This window comes from Spermophilus citellus (assembly GCF_964194105.1).
Source record: "Spermophilus citellus genome assembly, chromosome: 7".
Lineage (NCBI taxonomy): Eukaryota > Metazoa > Chordata > Mammalia > Rodentia > Sciuridae > Spermophilus > Spermophilus citellus.
This window is the reverse complement of record NC_138188.1, coordinates 109392093-109413289: the sequence shown is the minus strand read 5'-3', so window position 1 is coordinate 109413289 and position 21197 is coordinate 109392093. Positions and strand designations below refer to the sequence as shown.

At 33.7% G+C, this 21197-nt stretch overlaps 1 protein-coding gene across 13 annotated transcripts in view; it reads left to right on the top strand.

Moving 5' to 3' along the window:
• ZNF148 (zinc finger protein 148) overlaps positions 1 to 21197 on the top strand; it is a 142666-nt gene that overhangs the window by 96053 nt on the left and 25416 nt on the right. For all 13 annotated transcript variants that reach the window (XM_081302134.1, XM_081302139.1, XM_081302137.1 and 10 more), the window contains 2 exons: positions 1011 to 1134; positions 2423 to 2506. In XM_081302134.1, coding sequence (XP_081158260.1) covers positions 1011 to 1134; positions 2423 to 2506 — 208 coding nt within the window. The remainder of the gene's footprint in view (positions 1 to 1010; positions 1135 to 2422; positions 2507 to 21197) is intronic.

Below are 21197 nucleotides of genomic sequence, written 5' to 3'. Positions count from 1 at the left end.
CAAAAAGATGAAGTTGATTTCTTTGTCTCTCGTCTTCCTTTTCCATTACCTACCTCTAACCAACGAATGTTTTTAGGAATATGTTTAACAATGGTAGTAGTTCTAGATTAACCTTAGAGATCCCAGACTGAAACTCCAAATTTTACTCTAGGATGACATGAAAATTTAATTTTCTCTCTTTTTTAAAAGTATATAATAAACAAATACTTTCATGTTAAAAAATGTTTTAAGTATACATGTAAGCTATCCCTCCCGTCTTATCTCTTATCTACCCAGGTATATATTTTGTGTATATCTTTCTTAAGTAGTTTTTATGCATATACAAATGTATATTTCTATATATTTTTTTTTGTAAACAGAAATTAGGAAAATTATACACTGGGCTCTAAACACTCTCTCTCTCTCTCTCTCTCTATATATATATATATATATATATATATATATATATATGTGTGTGTGTGTGTGTGTGTGTGTGTGTATATATATATATATATATATATATATATATATATAAATTTTTTTAACTTAAATTCTAGTGTGCTTTCCCTATGAGTTTATAGGGAGTTTTCTCATTTTACAATCATATAGTGCTAATTTTATTCATTTCCCATGATTTATTTAATATGCCCCATACTGATTGATATTAAGATCATATTTAAAACATAAGACTTTTCTCTCTGCATGTATAAGAGTTTTAAATCGAAAATATAGCTGTGCTCAGTCTAGGATAGAACACTAAGGGACTCCATCAGTAATACAGGGGAGGTGGCAGAGTGATGAGATCTTAACCAACTTTCAGGGTTTTATTAATGACTTTTTACCATTCTGAGTCAAATTGTACTTTCATACAATTAAAATAGCATCATTCTAATAGTCTTTTCAAGATTATTTATGGAAAAATACTTATAACCACTGATGACCTTTGTTTATATTATCCTTTTTAAAAAATTAATATTTAATTACATTTTAAAAACTTCTTTGTTTTTGCTTTTTTTTTTTTTTTAAACTAGATCCTTACAATAAATGAGGATGGATCACTTGGTTTGAAAACCCCTAAATCTCACGTTTGTGAGCACTGCAATGCTGCCTTTAGAACGAACTATCACTTACAGAGGCATGTCTTCATTCATACAGGTATTTCTTGAATTAAAATGGGCTTATAGCCATTAAAATTATTATCTTTGTTATTTTCATTTTTGTGTAAGTGTCATCCATTCCTAAGACCATAGCTAATCTGGCATTACCAATCAGATTTCATAGGCCAGAATATCACAAGGAAACCAGGAGAGAATTTAAATGAAAAATCAATTAGCATGGATGTATAAAATTAGTTAAATAGTCTTAATTGGACACTTATTTGGCTTAAAGTGCTCCTTTCAGCTGGAGAAGTGCTAAAAGAATGTATTATTGTCAGCATTTTTTTTGTACAGTATACTCCATACAGAGTTTGAAATATGGATTTGAGAATCAAATATAAAAAGTAGTAGCTAAGATCATGAAACTATTGAGAAAAGAACTAAAGACTGATCACAGCTCTTTGGGGAAACAAGCTAGACAAGTAAGATGGATAGGGGTATGTAAGAGGAATACAGAGTAATAAAGGAAGTGATGAACTAGGAAAATACAGTGGTATCCCCGAAGCCAAAAGAAGAGAGAATACCAGGGAGGATCAACAGTGTCACATCCTCAGGATAGAGAGGATTGAAGAACTGAAAAAAATAAAAAGTCTCTGGGATAAATAGGAAGGAGATCATGTGTAGTTTTTCAGAGAGCAGAATAGAAGGGTCAAGCCACAAATGAGTGGTGAAGGTTTTGAGGCTTGGGTAGACTGCTCCTTTTTTAAGAAGGTGTTGTGGTGAAAGGGAAGGAGAGAAAATATGAATGTAGGAGCAGTCCAGGGTTGGAGCAAGGTTCCTCAGCATGAAGCAGACTAAACGGTACTCTCCTTTAAAAGGAGGAGCTTCAGCAGAGAGGGAAAGTTTGAAGAGACAGAAATTTGTTTAAAAGGAATGTTTAGAAAGTTTTGAAGGTTCTTAAGAAAGGAGTCGATAGGACAAAAAAGGGATAGTTAGCCACAGAGAACAGGATGGGTACATCTTGGAAAGAAGAGATATTTAAGGTTATACGGTGACGGGTAGAGTTCTTTCTCAACTTATGCTTTTAAAATTCTGCTTTGTTTTTTTTCTTTGATATAAATAAAATTTAATCTCATTTTTCTGTGATTATGAGAATGTGAAATCCTGGGGGACATTTTGAGAGGAAATAAAGCTAATAAGTTAATCAAAAGTATTAAAAAATTGTGTGGATATTTTGGAATTTTCCAAAATTTTGGGCTTCTAAGATATATATTTCCTCAGAAATAGTAACTAAACAACTGTTCTTTTGTCCATTAACTAATCTGTGGATGTGAAATTATTTTAAGGCGAAAAACCATTTCAATGTAGTCAATGTGACATGCGTTTCATACAGAAGTACCTGCTACAGAGACATGAGAAGATTCATACTGGTGAGTGTTGTCACCCTTACTAGGGTCATTGAAATTACTATTTCAAATGTAGGGGAGTTTGTTTTTTTTTTTTTTAAATAAGTAGCAACAACTTGTTGCCAGTTTCATTGGTTTTATTTCTTAAGACCAAAAGTCACAGCTTATCTTTTTTCTTCCTTAAATAAATCAGTGTTAACTATTAAGTCTTGGCTTTTATGTTCAAGTCCAGTTTGAAATAGATCCTCTTAGGAAATTAAAATATATTTTGTAAGTTACAAAAGTAGGAAACTTTTCTGAAATAACAGTTTCCTTAGGTGTTTAACAATTTCAGAGGGGGTAAAGTTATCATTTGCATTAATTAGTCTCTGGACTGATTAGCCTAAGCAGTACTGTTCTCACCCCTGTCCCCTTCTTTATTTCATTTATATGATTTACCACATGAAGAGAGAGATAATCTTAGAAAGTTGTGAACTTCCAATTTCTCAGTTATTAAGGATACAGAAACAAATATTTGGACAGATTAAAGGAATCTATACCTTAAAATTTAAGTCTCATTTTAGAGCAAATATTTATTTGTATTTTTTTAAACAAATGTAAAACCAGGTTTTATAAATAACTTTGATTTAGTAGATCTTGGATGCCTCTAACATGGTAAAAGGTATTGTATTAGAAATGATTTATAGTGTTTTGCTTTTTTGCAACAGAATAAAAAAATCTCTGGGATAAATAGCAAGGAGAGATCGTGTGTAGAGTTAGTAAATTTGTACAACTTTTTACATTTCAATAGAATTGAAAATGATGGTGATAATATGAATATTGAAAGTATTAAGTACTCAAGCAAGTATCTGCCTAGTTGTTATTTAGATGTATTCTCATAGTATATGTAGTATCCGTGAAAAGGAATCCTTGGACTGTTTATCATATAGATATCTTTTATGTCTAATAACTTTCCTTCAGCTTTCTTTGCTCTTTAAAAGGAATCACGATTGTGGCTAGTCTGCTAAAATAAAAATTCAACTACATAGCCCATCTGTATGTTTTGATGTTCTACTTTTTGTTTTGTGTTTGTGGTTCTAGTGATCTAACCCAGCTAAACCTAGTTCATGCTAGGCAAGCATCCTACCACTGAGCTATGTCCCCAGCTCTGATGTTCTCCTTTTTAAAGATCATTTTTGCACATCACTTGTTTTAGTTTCCTAAGTAAACATTAATTCCTCATTTTTTGTGAAAAGGGAGTATACTAGGTACTATGGAAGAAAGAACGATTTTGTAGATTTTGTATGACATTATAGCTAAATTTCAGTTTCTATGAAGTAATAAAACCTGATCAGAAAAAATAAAAGTGGTTAAATGTTTTCATGTTTTTAATACCTATTAAGTTTTGATGATTTATTCAACAAGAATTTACTGATCCTCCAGCATTTTTAGGCACTAGGAATAGAGGGAGAATATTAGACCATTTGGAGATGCAGACATAAACATACAGTGTAGTTAGGCATTGTAGGGTTTTATGCAAAGTGTTATGCTCTTGTTTGAAAGTTACTTAGGAGAGGCATCACAAAAAATCATCAGGCTAAGTTCAAAATATGTGTGTGATTGGGTAGGAGTGTATCTGAATTTTTTTTTTGAAATTGTACACATATTATGTTAAGATTTTTATTTCAGTGATTTTTTTCTTAAAGTGTTGATTATGATTCTCTTAACCCATCATTGGAAAAACTGCTAAGACATGGGATCATCTTGGATTTATTATAGTTAACATTTATTGAGAATTTACTAAATATCAGATACTGTACTAAATGTTTTATTAAATATTTCATTTAGTTCTCACATTAGTTTTGAAAGGCAGGAGCTATTACTATCCTCATTTCATAGCTGAGGAAATAGTGGGAAGCACACTGAAGTTCAGAGACTTCCCTAAATTTATATAATCTAGTAAATGATGAAGCTCAGATTCCAGCTCAAGTCTCCATGATTCTAGAGTACAGTGTGCAACCACTGACTGTGCAAAATGGGACTAGAAACAAAAATACAGCTTTTGGGCTTTTGTGGTTTAGAAACATCTAAAAGGGGTGGAAGCAAAGGTTGGAGTTTTCATGTTATAGAGAAGAGTTTAGAAGAAGATAAGGCTAGAGGGATCAGGACAACATAGTCTTCAGGATTCTTTAACAAAGGAAAGTTTCTTTTGAAGGGAGACTTAGTTCTGTACTGTTGTCCTTTCCTGTCCCATCTCCCTCCTCTACCTGCCACACCCCTAAGTGGAACTGAGAAAAGGAATAGATTTTCCTTATTTACTTCATATTCTTGATTTTTTTTTTTTTTTGTGTGTGTGTGTGTGTGTGTTGGGGTGGGTCTTATAGTCAAATTATCTGTAAGCTAAACTTGGGGATAATATATGCGGACCCATAGATACGTTCTCTTCACTTATTATTTGGTCCTTTCTTTCGTGGCTTTTATTTTAGGAGGAGAATAGTGCCATTAAGTTCGTTCATGTCAGGACTTTCTTTCTCTGTAGGCTTTCAGGTGAGAATGTGTTTAAAGTAGTTCTGGTAGTAAAAAAAAAAAAAAATCTGATATTTCTACCATTATTAAATTGTCAAGCAGGGATAATAAGTTAGTCATCAACTAATCCTCAAAGGTTGTAGAGAGAGAAGGACCACTGGTTCTGAAAGTCCTTATTTTCTTTGCAACCTTCCACATCCCCTTAGGTTTCATTATACCATCTCCTCCTAGTCCTTCACCCTTAAAACCAGTCCCTGCTCCATTTACAACCTGTGTAAAAATCATTACCTCTCTGGCTGATCTGACCAACAGTAAGGATAGCTTCTGTGGCTTTTAAAATTGAGAACTTAGTTTGATTTGATCTTTAAATAGAGATATTATTAACTGGTCCCAGACAGACTATCCTAATTCTATTCCTAAATTTGGGCTTGTCTGTTAAATACTATTTTAGGGGTAGTACTTTCTCCTCTAGGGGCTGATCCCTGAAATTCTGATTGGAAAACTATCACAATTCAAATGTTCTCTAGACCGTTATTTTTAGCAATTATGGGAAATGTGTATCTCTTTGTGAATATTATAAATCCTTTACTTATGGTACATTTGGGGAATGAAGGGAAGATAGGGGCTAAGATTGAAGATGATAATTCTGATGATTTTGTTCAGAACCAGAATCATTGGTCAGTTATATATCAAGGTTAAACCTTTATTGACAGATTTGCTTTGTGATCAGGTGCTTTGGTGAATGATGCCTTTTCCCTTGTGTTTTCAAAATGCATATGTAGAACAACATATAATAAGTTGTGTTCTTTTCTTCTCATCTTGTGACTGTTTTACTCCACGAAAACACTAGTCTTAACACCATGGTGGGGGAGAGTTCAAGGAGTAAAAAATCTTAAGTATAGTTTTAAATTTTGCTTTATTTTTCTAAGTTTCTCTAAATAGTAAGCCACAGAATACCTAATCTGCTATTCTGACTGTTGTAGCAAATTATGGTTGCATTTTATGGTTGTGGCAGTTTTCATAATTTGTTTATTTCATTTAATAAAAATGTTTTGAAACCCTTTCTACTTACAGGTAAATTTTTGTAAATAATTTTTCTCCCCCAAAATAAAAGAGAGTTTTAAAATAAACCAAATTATTCAGAATTGTGCTTGATTACTAAGTTTCTTTTCCCACAAAATTCTTTAAGGCTTTATTTCTTAGATTATACAGTTCTCTCTTACCATGACAATAAGAAATGCTGGAAAACCTGTCTTCTAAGTTAGTATTCTTCACCCTGAAAACACATGATGGGCCTCGTCTCCTGACTGTGTTTTTACAACTATGTATAATAGCATTTTTAAAAATTTATTTAACTAATTGAGTTAGTGGAGTGTTGTTGGAGAATGTGTTGACTACCTTAGCTCAGCAGTTCATATTTCTTTCAATGTGGTTCAGTTACTGATGAAAAATAGTTTCCCTCTTATTGTTTTCTGAATCCCTAATTTATACCATTTTAGCATCATAGAGAAGCCTTGCTGAAAGAAAATGTTACAGATCTGGAAAGTTCAACTCTTTATTTGTGAGGTTAAAGGAGTGTTTGTTTGCACTACACCCTTAGAATTGTGATTGCTAAAGCCAGGCAGCACTGGTTTGAGTAGAGCTTCCAAAGAAGATGAAGCAGGGAAGAAACAATTGCTGTGGATACTCTCTATTTAACAAAGCTTTCAGAAACCAGATTTTTTTCCCCCTTGCTCTGCCAAACTGTTAATAATTCTTACAAAAAAATTCAGTTACACACAAACATAAAAGCTTCACAAACCATACACACACACACACACACACACACACACATGTTTACCTTAACACTATACAATGAAACATCTCAGTTGAAGACATCAAAAATCATAGTGATACCATACTTTTTAAAGTTTGAGTATTCCTTGCTCTCATAGCCATACAATATATAATATTCTTTGTTAGTTCATCATGGCTATAGTAGAAAGAAAATTTTTGTTTAATAATATTCTTTGTTAGTTCATATGGCTATAGTAGAAAGAAAAATTTTATTTATTGTTTGTTTTGATAAGTTTCTAGTTTAATAAATTGGAGCAATTACAGTGGTCTCATTCTTTCTTATGTGTAATTGCAGAATGAATGAACATGTGAATAATCATTTGACTCACATTAACAAAGGATGTGTCAAATTTTCCAAAAAAAAAAAAAAAAAATTGGTACAGACAGTCTGTACTTCAGGAGTTCAGATGAAATGGTCTAGGGAAGATTCAGATGCATAGCTTCAGGGAAGGTAGACTGTAAGCGGCCCTAATAATGAGTTAGATTTAGAGATCATATAGTCTGTGTGGTACACGGGAGTCAGGACCATCTCATTCATGTAATCTTAGGAACTATAGGAAGCCAGGACCAGGAGAACAATCTGTGGTGTACTATAGTTGGGAATGATAATTAATTCAAGAATACACAGAGAGTGCCAGGTTAAAAATCAGGCAGATGAACAGATACCAGACAGTTGCAGACACTGGACAACAAGGCCAGCCCTGGGTCATATATACTGGCTTAAAAGAACCAGAAGCAGACATAAAAGCTAGAAATTAACTGGGTGCTGTAATTCCAGGCAAGGACCCAAGCAAATTAGTGAGACCCTGTCTCAAAATAAAAAGGGCTGGGGATGTGACACAGTGGTTAAGCAACTCTGGGTTCAATCCCCGGTACCAAAAAAAAAAAAAAAAAAAAAAAGCTAGGAATTTCTAAGAGTTCATTATTATCGTAAACCCAACAAACATTATTGAATACCTGTTATCTGCCAGTCAATGAATTAATCACAACATATAACTCAAACACCTGAACACCTTCAAACTCTTAATTTTCTTTGTATCAGTCCTATAAGGAGATGATTCCCATATTCCTGTTTTACAGACAAGGAAACCAAGGTTCTCACAATGATTTAAGTAACTTGCCCAACTATACACAACTGATTAATGACACAATTTAGGTTTTTCAGAGTTCATGCCCTTAACAAATTGCTGTGGGAAAGGAAGTTTTTGAATTGACAACAATCTTTGCTTTTAACAATGAAGGTTTTTCTTTTGTTAAGGCAAGAACAAAACCATTATTAGACCTAGTCTCTGGCCTGTGGATAATTGTATATGCCTGCCTGAAATAAAGTTTGCAGCTATAGGGGTAAGAGCAAATCTTAGTTAGTGTGGAGTAAACAGAGGCAAGATGGACAACATGTAAATGGTCATTTTTCATGAAGCAGTAAGGGAGGGTGAGTAGAGTGTATGGATGAGGAGATAAGAAAGCTTGAATTTAGCAGTAGATTGGACTAGCCTTGATGCCAGCCCAAAGAGTGTCAGATTTATCCTGAAAGCATTATAAATTACAGGGTATTTAACTTCCATGATTAGAAGACTATTTTGTAAGAAAAGATGGAAATTTGGGGGAATATTTAACTTTTTGTTAATGATAACAAGAATTTTTCTGTAATATAATATTTTTACCTTAAATATAATTTATTTGTATAATTGCAAATATATTGGTCAAATTCATCTTTAAATATTTAAAAATAGTTTTAAATATAATAGAACAATATTGTTAAGCTTCAAGCAGTTTAGCGTTATTTTAGTTTTGGTCAGGTTGAGAAGTAGACTAAACTTGGAAACCATAGAATATTATAGCAAAACAAAGAAAATGATGTTTCCTGGACTTTAGAGCCTTTTCATTTTTGAACAGTATAGAAAACACTAATTTTCGGAAATCCCCCAAATTTAATGTAACTCATGGAAGTAGTTTCTTATTATTTTTTTTTAGTTTTAGATGAACACAATAGCTTTATTTATTTTATGTGGTACTGAGATTCAAACCCAATGTGTCACGCATGCAAGGCAAGCACTCTACCACTGAGCCATAACCCCAGCCCCAGTAGTTTATTTTTGATGTTTTCTTTTTTCCATTTTTTTGTCTTAATAGTAGAAAATATAGTTAGTTTAGAACAAAGTAAATTTATCTACTCTTCTACTTAATTAGCTTTTTTCCCTTTAAAAAAGTTTTTCTTTGCCCTCTGAAAATTATTTTACATTGCTGTAGAAGATGAAGCATTTATGCAGTTGAATCTAGATCTGATGCTATGCTTTGCTTTACAAATCTTTTGCCAACATATTCTTTTGGAAAAATACCCAATTACTTCTTTGAACTCACTCTCCTGAACACTTTCTGACTTTTCTAGTGTTTGGAGCTGCCCATTTGGGGGCAATTACTAGATATTATTTCAAAACCCAGTAGAGGGCTGGGCATGTAGGTCAGTGGTAGAGCACTTGCCTAGCATGTGCTAGGCCCTGGGTTCAATCCTTAGTACTACGGGTGCAGGGGAACCTTTTTAGTGGATAGTCAGTATTCATGTAGTGGATCGTCAGTATTCAAATCGTGAGTTAATTGAGTGTTCAGATGCCTGGGTTGACTGACAACAATATTTTTCCATTTGTTGATAAAGGTTTTCATTTGACATTTTTTTTTTTTTTAATGCGGACTGGGGATTGAATCACAGGGCTCTATAAATGTTAGACAAGTGTTCTAACACTAAGCTATATCCCCATCTCTTTTTATATTTTATTTTGAGACAGGGTTTTACTAAGCTGCTCAGGCTGCCCTTGAACTAACTTATCATCCTATTTTCTCAGTCTCCCAGGATTACTGGCATGTACCACTATGCCCAAGTTGACTAACTTTTGATGACTGTCTTCAAATTTATATATATTTTATTGGTGCCTTTGACAGAAGAATGGCTAATAAAATACACTGTCAGATATAGAAACAAATCAGCATGAAGAAACGAGAATTTAGAATCTTTTGATCAATCTAAATTTATATTAAAGTAATTCTTATTTTTTGCTCTTCCATAAATCTTTTGGAGTCATTCTGACTTTGTAGTGAATGGTTCATAGAAATGGTGTACTAAGATATACCAACAAGTTATTTATCTAGCCAATTTCATCAGCCGGCTGCTTTCCTTATTGTTCATCAATGCAAGTACTTCCCATTGTTTGTTTCCTGTTGTATTTGGTCTTTCTGTTGTTGTTTTATAGGTTAAACTGTGTCTCCTATTTTTTTCTTTTTTAGTGCATTTTAGTTATACATAGTAGTTGGATTCATCTCAATAAATTCACACATCCATGAAATTTGATTTCAGTTCATATTCCTCCTTTTTCCCTCCTCTGTTCTTTCCCCCCCATTCTCTTTTCTCTACTTATCTTCCTTTTGCTCATCTATTTATTTATTTTTATTGGTTCTTTATACTTATACATAGAGCTGAAACTCCCTGTGGTATATTTACACAAGCACATAGCATGATGTTTTAAAAACTCATTTCACATTTCCTCCCCTTTACCATTCATTCCTCCCCTGCACCTTGATCTCCTCCTCCTACTCTGCCGATCTTCTGTATCTCTTTATGATATCCATCCGTCCTTCTTTCCTTTATTTTGCTCTGGCTTTGACATATGAGAGAAAACATTTGAACCTTGATTTTTCTGAGACTGGCTTATTTCATTTACCATGATATTCTCCATTTCCATCTATTTACCAGCAAATGCCACCATTTTTTAATTTTTTATGGCTGAGTAAAAATCCATTGTATACATATACCACAGTTTCTTAGTCTGTTCATCAATTGACTAGCATCTGAGTTGATTCCGCAATTTGGCTAATATGAATTTTTCTGCTATGGACACTGAAGTGGTTGTACACTGAGAATACTGATTTTAATTCTTTCGGATAAATACCCAGGGGTGGGATAGCTGGGTCATATGGTGGTTCCATTCCTAGTTTTTTGAGGAATCTCCATACTGCTTTTCAGAGTGCTTGTACTAGTCTTCAGGCCCAATAGGAATATACAAGTGTGCCTTTTTCCCATGACTTCACCAGCATTTATTATTGTTTGTGTTCTTGATAGTTGCCATTCTTACTGGAGTGAAATGAAGGCTTAGTATAGTTTTGATTTGCATTTTCCTGATTGCTAGAGATATGAACATTTTTTTGAACACTTGTTGAGTATTTGTTTCTTCTTTTGAGAACTATTTAATTAAATTGCTTTAAACAATCAATATTGATTGATTTTTTTGATTTCAGTTCATGATGTTATTTTTTTGTTGTTGTTCTTTATATATTCTGGTATTAGTCCCCTGTCAGAGAAGCAACTGGAAAAGATTTTATACCATTGTATATGCTCTTTCCTTTTGCCCTGTTTCCTTTGCTGTGCAGAAGCTTTTTAATTTGATGGCATAACACTTATTGATTCTTGGTTTGTTTTATTAAGCTTTAGAGATCTTGTTAAGGAAGTCAGTGCCAGAACCTGTGTTGATCTTGTGGGGGTTTTTTTCTAGCAGTTGCAAGGTTTCTGGTCTAATTCCTAAGTCTTGGATCCATTTTGATTTGACTTATGTGCATGGTGAAAGATAGAGATCTTGTTTTATTCTTCTACATGTGACTCCCTAGTTTTTCCCAAATCATTTGTTTAAAGTGCTGTCTTTTCCTCCAACAAATATTTTTGGCACATTTGCCAACTATCAGATGACTGTAAGCATGTGAGTTTGTTTCTGTGTATTCCATTATCTTTGTGCCTATTTTGATGCTAACACCATACTATTATTGTTACTACAGCTCTACAGTATAATTTCAGATCAGGTATTGTGATGCCTCCTGCATCTCTCTTCTTGCCCAGTTTGCTTTGGTTATTCTGGGTCTTTTATTCTTTCAAATGAATTTAAGGCTGTTTTTTCTAGTTCTGTGAAGAATGTCACTGGTATTTTGATGGGGTTTGCATTGAATCTGTATATTGCTTTTGGTAATATGGCTATTTTGATAATATTAATCCTGCCTCTCCAAGAACATGGGAAGTCTTTGCATATTCTAAGGTCTTCTTCAATTTGTATTTTTCATTGTTGAGATCTTTCACCTCCTTAGATGAATTCCTAAGTACTTTATTTATATTTATTTATTTGAGCTTATTGTGGATGGGATAGTTTTTCTGATTTCTCTCTCAGCAGAATTACTGATGGGCACAGGAAAGTTGTTGATTTGTGGGTGTTGTGTCCTGCTACTTTGCCATATTCATTTATCATCTCTAACAGTCTTCTGGTAGAGTTTTTTTGGGGTCTTCTAGATATAGGATTACATTGTCAGCAGTTTAGCTTCTTAATTTCCTTAATTTCCTGCTACTATTTTGAGAACACTATTTAATAAAGTGGTGAGAATGGACATCCTTTTCTTGTTCCTGCTCTGTCTGCAATTAATAGGAATTAATTGCTATATAAAAAGAGCTGATAAAATTAACTATAAATCTTATTTACCCCACATATATTTAACTCCTCTGTAAATGCTTTTCAGCACTTGTTGCTTCCTTAACCACATTATCTATTTTTTTTCTGAGTCCTTTAAAAGTATATTTTATTTTAAATTATTCCAGAAAATACATCCAATCAACCTACCTAGAAGTGAATAAACAGGTTGTACAGTTATTTTAAATTTAAAAGGACAGTAGCATTTGTCAAAAAATGAATGATTGTAAACAGAAAGAAAAAGAAATTTTTTTGCTATCCTTTGAAGCCCACATAATGTACTATGTAGGCCTGTTGTGCTTCAGTAATGAAGGCACTCTGCTCATCTTTAAAAAAAAAAAAAAATCAATTGGATACATTGTAGCATCTCCCTTTTAGTTCTTTATCATTGGGTGGGAGGGAGGAACATGGAGTCTGATCAACTGTAACTCTACTATGAGAAAGTTTAACTAGCTTTGTCCACGTAGAAAAAATTTTGCTCTGCATGTTCTTCAGACATTATTTATTTATTTTTAATGAGAATTGAGAGAAATGGACAGTGGACTTATGGGAACCTGTAATAAAAAGGTGTTTTTTTTTTTTAAATGTTAAGATTCAGTGTCAACTACAGAAACCATGGACATAAATTCTAGGATCTGACTTGGAGAAATTTGAGAGGCTGTTGTTAGGAGATGGGATGCTAAGCAATGATAGAGGAGAGAACGATGTGACAATCACAGGCTGGCTACCAAAAACAGTTCTTGGTGCTCCACTTTAATCATGTAGACTTCTGCTAGATTATATTGAGTAGAAGAATTTGCCCAGTGACTGACTAATGTTACCTAAGCCTTTTCTGATGTTGAAAAAAGAGAGAGATAAAAAATAAACAATAATAATAGAGTATGTTAGTGTAATAAAAGCATTTTTGATCATTTCTCCCCCTTGTATGTGATATTTTATCCTCCAAATCTGTTAAATTTGCATTGTTTTAATTTTAATTGAGTTATTCAATATATAAAATTGTTGTATATAAAATTAAGGTTTACTTTAAATCATACTCTGCTAAATTGATTTATTTGCTCAGCAGTGTATGGGTTTTAATTAATTAGCTACAACCCCCTCCCCCTCAGGAAAGTAACTTTTTAAATGAACCCCAGACTTTCCCCTACCTCATTGAAATTATTGCTTTTATAATGAGATTCCTTAGGAATGCCACTGTCAGGCATACTCTAGCAAAGTATATGTTAAGTTGATTGAGCCTGAACCTATGAACAAGGCTTTAAGACTAAAAATTGAATGAAGTGCCTGTGAAAGACATTTCTAAGGAAGAATAAATACAGATGAAAATTACAGCAATTTAAAAAGAAGGTACTGAAGGAGAGAAACTAGTGCAGGACAGTGATTTTCGAACTTGTTTTTTTTTTTTTTTTTTAAACTCTGGTTTTCAAATGCAATGCATCCTGAGAGTAATATTAAATCAATTTTAAAAAACGTTTTGATCCCTGGCTCTGCAAAAAAACAAAACAACAACCTAAAACAAAAAAATCTCAAGGTAAATGATTTCAGTCAGCTCTTGATATGCTGGAAGATGATACCAATTATTATAAACTGTTTCTCCTCACAGAACACTTCTGACACCAGATACTTGCAATGGAACTAGGGCTGGAGCTCAGTGGTGGAGTGTGTACTTTGCATGCATGAGGCTCTGGGTTCCATCCCTGGCACTGCAAAAGAAAAAAAAAATCCCCCTCCCCATACCAGCTTTCTCACTCTTTGGATGCCAGTTGGGTGCCCTGTGTTTTAATCCAACTCTGACACTACCTGGATTAGTATCCTGTACATAGGTTAAAGTCCACAAGGCTGCCCCTACTTAAAATTGCAGTCACAAGTTCAGCCTCCCATAATTCTGACCATCTATAAATTGAGGGTTCCCATCATCCCTTTCTTGGGTTTGATAGTTCATAGAACTCAGTGCTTTATTTACATTTACTATTTTATTATAAAAGGACACTATGAGCTAGGCATGGTGGCACATGCCTGTAATTCCAGCAGGTTGGGAGGCTGAGGCAGAAGGATTGATTGTAAGTTCAAAGCCAGGCTCAGCAACTTAGCAAGGCCTGAGTAACTCGGTGAGACCCTGTTTCTAAATAAATAATGAAAAGGGTGAAGGATGTTGCTCACTGGTTGTGCACTCCTGGATTCAATACCTGGTACAAAAAAGAAAAAAAAAAGGATACAGATGATAGGCATGTAGGGTGAGGTCTGAAAGTATCCTGAGCAGGACCTTCTATCTTGTTGAATTAGGGTGTAACACCCTCCTCGCAAATGGATGTGTTCATCAGCCTAGAAACTCTGAACCTTGGATCAGTTAAGGTCACTTAGGAGGTCTAATGTTATAGTTATGATAGATTATTAACTCAGTCTGCAGCCCTTCCCTCAAGTGTCCAGGGGGTAGGGCGGAAAGTTGTCACTTTAATCAAAGTCTGTTCTGAGGACCCTCTTGCCAGGATTCTAGCAGGAGTCACCTCATTAGAACAAAAGAGAACTGTAGCCCAGGAATTTTTGCTGGCTGTATTTGTCAGGAACAAAAGACACTCTTAACTACTCCTGTCACTCAGGAAATTGCAATCATTTTAGGAGCTCTGTGTCAGGAATCAGGGTCAAAGACCAGATATTAGAACAAAAGATGCTGTCTCATCCCTATCACTCAGGAAATTATAAGGATTTTAGGAGCTCTTTGTCAGGGCCAGTGGACAAAGATCAAATACATATTTCTTATTGTGCTGTACCAATAGCACTTTTGTTGTTTATTCAAGAGGTCAATGTTGTTTAAAGTGACTGAAGAATTAACCTCTGTGGAACAACTAATAGGCAAGAATAGTTTCAAAATGGAATTACACACTTTAAATAGATGAATTGTAAGGTATGTGAATTAAAAATTAATAAAGCTTTTTTTTTTTTTTTAAGAACTTGAGTAAACAGGGGCTGGAGTAGTGGCTCAGTGGTAGAGCACTTGCCTGGCATGTGTGAGGCACTGGGTTCAATTCTCAGCTCCGCATATAAATAAATAAAATAAAGGTCCATTGACACCTAAAAAATATTAAGAAAGAAAAAGAACTTGAGAAAATATTATTTTGATATGGCCTGAAGTAGATTTTGTTATAACTAAAATTGAAAGTTGGAAAAATAAATTTGTGAAAAAGAAAAAAAGTTTAGTTGGATTAATTTACAAAGCTTGAGCAAATATAACCCAGGTGGTGGCTTATCCCTATGTTTCCATAGGCTTGAGGCTGAGGGAGGAGGATCGCAAGTTTGAGGCCAGCCCCAACAACTTACTAGGGAGACCCTGTCTCTAAATAAACAAACAAACAAACAAATAAATAAATAAATAGATGTCTGTGGATGTAGCTTAGTGGTAATGGCAAAGATTTATTGGAAGTTTTTGAGTGTAGAGCCAAGATTAATTACTTTCTGAATGAATAAAACCATTTTCAGTCATTATTATGGAACAAAAACAGTTTTGGAAATTAGCTTTTGCTTCAGTTTTTAAAGTATTTCTTATATATTTAACTTAATATTACAAAGGAAAACAATCCTTATGTTCAGAACTTCTACTTGTGTTCAGAACTACTTCTGTAATAAAGTTACTTTGACAGAAGCTCATTGAATCACAAAATGCTACTTAATACACTTCCCTTATTGTTAAAACAACAAGCAAAAACTCCATTCCTATCCAGATATTCCATGGACATATATTCTGAGCTCAAACTATAGTTTCATTACTTTTTGGACCTTGGTAAAGATGCAAAAAAATTTCCTGTGTTTCAGAATCCATTTAACTGTACCATTTCACCTAATCTTCAATTGAATGTGATTAATCTGTGATATAACATGTGAAAAGCCAAATGTCAAGAATCTTAATATAGTTTTATAAATGCCTTCCAAGTAATAAATAATGCATAACAAAATAATAATTTCATGGATTGATATCAGTACATTGACAATAATTTCAAAGGTGGAATATGTAAAAATCTCATTGCATTCGGGCATTAAACAGATAATTATTTGCAGCTGACTTTTATGACAGGGAACACTGATTTTAAACCTCCCTTCACTGAAATATTAGCTTCCCCCATAAAAGATAATTCTGTTATTCTCATTAGTAAACCTGTTTGAGGAAAAAAATTATACATTATCATATTATAGTTTGAACTTCATTAATAAAATCCTTGTGGAAGTTGTTTTCTCCTTTGTTATGAGAGTATGCACACAGTAGCCTTGATTTTTACCCGTTGGTCTAACAAGCCCAATGCGTTTCATATCTGGCCCCTGAAGAGAAAGAGATTATTCTATGAATGCCCTACCATCTCACTACCTCCTGTCATTCCTGCTCATGCCATTCAGTACTTAGATTTCAACAGAATTTTGTCTCGAATAGCACAGCCTGGTGACTCTGCCTCCTTTTCACTGTCCTTCATTTCCCTCAAATCTTCACTGTCCTTATCCACTCTGAATTCTGTCTTCATTTATCATAATTGCTTGCTTGGTTACATTCATAACCTTGCCCTTTCTAAAGAAGACTTTATTAATACTGTGGGTGGAACTTGAGGCCTCATGCTTGCTGGGGAGGTGTTCTACCAGTGGCTTATATTCCTAGCCCTCCCTTGCTCTCTGTCATACATAGTACTTACTTGGCTTACAATTTTAGGTAAATTTAACTCTGTTTTTCCATTCGCCCAACTGTTGGAATAAAACAAAGTGACACTGAATTCAGGTCACTTTATGCTTTAAATGGACTTTTAATGCCTATTGGAAGTGATGTCCTTAGTGCATTCACTTTTCTATTCCTCTAGATTGGATCTATAGTTTAGCCAGTGGGCCAGTTTCACCTGCCATCTATTTCTGTAATTAAAGTTATATTGGAACAGCTGTACTGACTTGACTTGTGTGTGTTTGTGCTGTCGCACACGCACACACACCTGTGTGGCTGTTTTCTCCCGACAGAGCAGAGCTGAGTAGTTGGACAGAGTCTATGGCCCTTTTCAGAAAAAAGCTTATCAACCTTTTCCCCAAAATTCTTCACACTTTGTTTCCACAAACCTCTTACATATCCTCATCCCATCTCATATTTAGCAGGTTGCCTACTTCCTGTATAACTGAATTGATTACTCTAGAAGAGAAATTCAATAAGTTCCTAGTACTACATCTATTCACTCATGTGTTGGAAGGTTTTGATATTTTGGGGGAAGGTCGGCTAATAACCTTTCTTTGAATAATGACAAAATTTAGATTGGATAAGGGTAGTGAAGATTTGATGGAAAGGAGTAGAATCACTAGATTGTAGTGCAGACAAAAGATTATTGAAATCTGCATAGTAAATAGCATGAGCAGCAATGATAGGAGGCAGTGCTTGGAAAGATTTATTTTATTTTACAAAAAAGCTGAAGATTTTCCCCTGCATTAAATAGGTATGCATGTAGATAGTTATTTAAACTATCTGTTTAAAATGTCTTTTTAATTTTAGGGGAAATGTGTTTTGTTGACTTTAGAGTTCTTTTGACATAATTAACACACAATGGACTTTACCATTTTTTTATTGTATTTAGCTTTTAACAAACATGCATTTGTGAACCACCATCGAAATCAAGATAGTTCTGTCATTCCCCAAAATTCCTTTGTATCTTAAGTTCTTAATCCTGTGATGGATAGTAGTATGTTTTCTGCTTAATTTTGCCTTTTCCAGGATATCATTTCAATGTAATCATATGACTTTTTGTAGCCATTGAGTAACCTCTCCCAGTTAGCGTACTGCAGTCAAGAGTCATCTATGTTGTTGATTTATCAAAAGTTTATTCCTGTTATTACTGGGGGTAGTATTACGTTGCATGTGAATACCACAATTGGTTCCTCCATTCCCTTGTTGAAGTATATTTGGGTTATTTCTAATATTTGGTGTTTTGAATAAAGCATCTACAAACATTTTCTGTAAAAGGTTTCATTTAAAAGGCTGAAAATGGGAGCTGGGGTTGTGGCTCAAGTAGTAGAGTGCTCGCTTAGCACCTGTGAGGCACTGGGTTCGATCCTCAGCACCACATAAAAATAAAATAAAGATATTGTATTCACCTAAAACTAAAATATATATATATATATATATATATATTTTTTTTTTAAAAAAGGCTGAGGATGTAACTAAGTAGTAGAGCATCCTTGTGTTCAAGCCCCAAAACTGGTGAGTAGAGGATGAATTCACAAGAGTCACGGTATACTTGCAACAATTAGAATGCAGTTATCTGCCAGGCATGGTGGCTTAGGCCTGAAATCCCATCAGGTTGGGAGGATGAAGCAGGAAGATCACAAGTGCAAGGCCCCAAGCATATTTGAGACCCTGTCTCAAAATAAAAAGGGCTGGGGATGTGGCTTAGTGGTTAAGTATCTCTGAGTTCAATCCTTGGTACCCCCTGCACCCCAAAATGCATTTATCATATTATATATGAAATTAAAATTGCAGTCTCAGTAACAAAAACCCTCATTCACATTGAATAATCTAAAAGTCCATAATAAAATTCATAGATACCTGATGCTATTAAAGAGAATAGGTTATAGAAAAGTTTAAAATGAACTATTTTAATAGTATTTTGGTTGTTAATACCAAATAATATGTTGTAAATCTCAATGACAGTTTGCTTGTCACTTACCAGAGGACTATAAAGGTAGAGAAAGTGAAGGAAGCAGAATAGGAAATTAATAAATAAACAAACAAGGATAAAGTAGTATTTAGAAGAAGGAAAATCTGAGAATTGAGAAGAAAGAATAAACAAGTGCAATATCTCTCCTACTATGCAAGTGTTTATGAAGCCAGGGGTAAGCTGTGGGCATTTTTTTTTTAATTTAAAATTTTTAAAAAATATCTTTGAGGGTAGAATGGAAATGAGAAAGGAAAAGAAGCATTTCCTTGAGAAGCCACAGAATCTTAGATTTATTATAAAATAATCCAGTCTTAATTGTCCTAATCTTTTCTATGTGTTCTGGAAAAGAAAGAAAACCCTCCTCAGAAGATAATCATTTAGAGTCTTTTTAGTTTATGATATACAGTGTTTCTCATTCAGTCAAAAATTATAGCACTTGCCAAGTGATGGGAAAGAATATCAGAAAGCTAAGAGAAAATAAGATAATCTGGTTTTTTTTAAGTAATTTTTATTTTTATTTATTTTTTTATTAGTTGCTCAAGACAATACAATGATCTTGACATATCATACATTTGATTCAAATAGGGTATGAATTCTCATTTTTCCACGTGTTCTTTATATGATTATTAGGAAAGGACTTTAAAATTTAAACTGTGACCAATGCATTTAAGAAAACAGAAGAAAAGGTACAGGACGTAGATGAAAAGATACAGAATTTTACTTGAATTGCATTCTTTTAAAAAGGAGCAATGGAAATGCTAGAACTGAAAAATGCAATAACTAATATAAAGAACAACATATAGGCCCAGTTGGAAGAAAGAATAGAGGTTATAAAAGAGAAGACTAGTGAATTGCAAGGCATCAATAGCAAATATCATAGAGACAAAAGAAAAACAGAAAAAGAGATATAGGATGCAACCTTTCATAATTCACATTTCTCACTTCTCTCAAAGTTAGTACATAACTAGTTATATTCTAGATTCTTAAGACAGAAGTTAACTTACATTTCAACCTGATGACATTTAACATCTCTTTTACGGTTAAGAAAGTAAGCTTTTAGGTAACTGGGAATAAGAGTATATTAGTCCTGTCTAATCCTTGGTTTCACTTTCCATGGTGTTGGTTACCTGTTGTTAATTCTTGTCCAAAATAGTACATAGAAACTTTTAGTAATAATAAGTTCAGGTAAACCTTATTTTACTTATTAATGGTTGCAAATTACAAGAGTAGTAATGCTGTCAATTTGAATATGCCAAAGAGAAACAATAAAGTGTATCCTTTAAGTGAAAAACTGCAAGTATTATAAGATATTTTGAGGGAGACCTATTCACTTAACTTTCACTACAGAGTATTTTTTAATAATTTTTCTGTTTTAGTATTAGCTGTTTATAATCTCTTACTGTGCCTTTATCATAGATATACATGTATAGGAAAAAAAAAAACAAAGTATATGTAGTGTTCAGTATTGTTTGAGGTTTCGGGCCTATGCTGAAGGTCTTTGATCTTATCCCTTACAGATAAGAGAGGATTACTGTGTATCAGACACCTCTAGCAACTAGTGAAATACTTAACAGTGAAATTTCCCTGGAGTGGGAATGAGATAATGATGCCTAGTATCACCACTTCTATTCAACATTTTATTGGCAGTCCTAGCCAATGCAATAAGGCCAGAACAAAAAAGAAAGTTTCTATCATTCATAAATTATTTGGTATACATCAAAATCCAAAATAATATACAGATAATTTACAGTGAATTCATCAAGGTCATCATGGCATACAACATCAGTATTCAAAAATGAATTATATTTTTAGGTATACCAATGAACAAATAGAAAATGAGAATTTTAATGATACAACTTAAAAATAAGAAAATATCATATAATTGGAAGTGAATCTGATAAATGATACACAAGACTTCTAAACTGATATTAAGAGATACTAAAGAAAAAGGGAGGGACATAATATGTTCATTTATTAGAAGACTTTACTATTCTACCCTCCTTATTGATTTATGTATAGAATGAATTCTATTTAAAATACAAATTGTGTGTGTGTGTGTGTGTGTGTGTGTGTGTGTGTGTGTGAGAGAGAGAGAGAGAGAGAGAGAGAGAGAGAGAGAGAGAGAGAGAAGAGAGATAAAGAGAGACAGAAACAGAAGGAGAAGAATGGGGGGGAAGAACTTTGAAACTGATTTTAATTAAAACTTATGTGGAA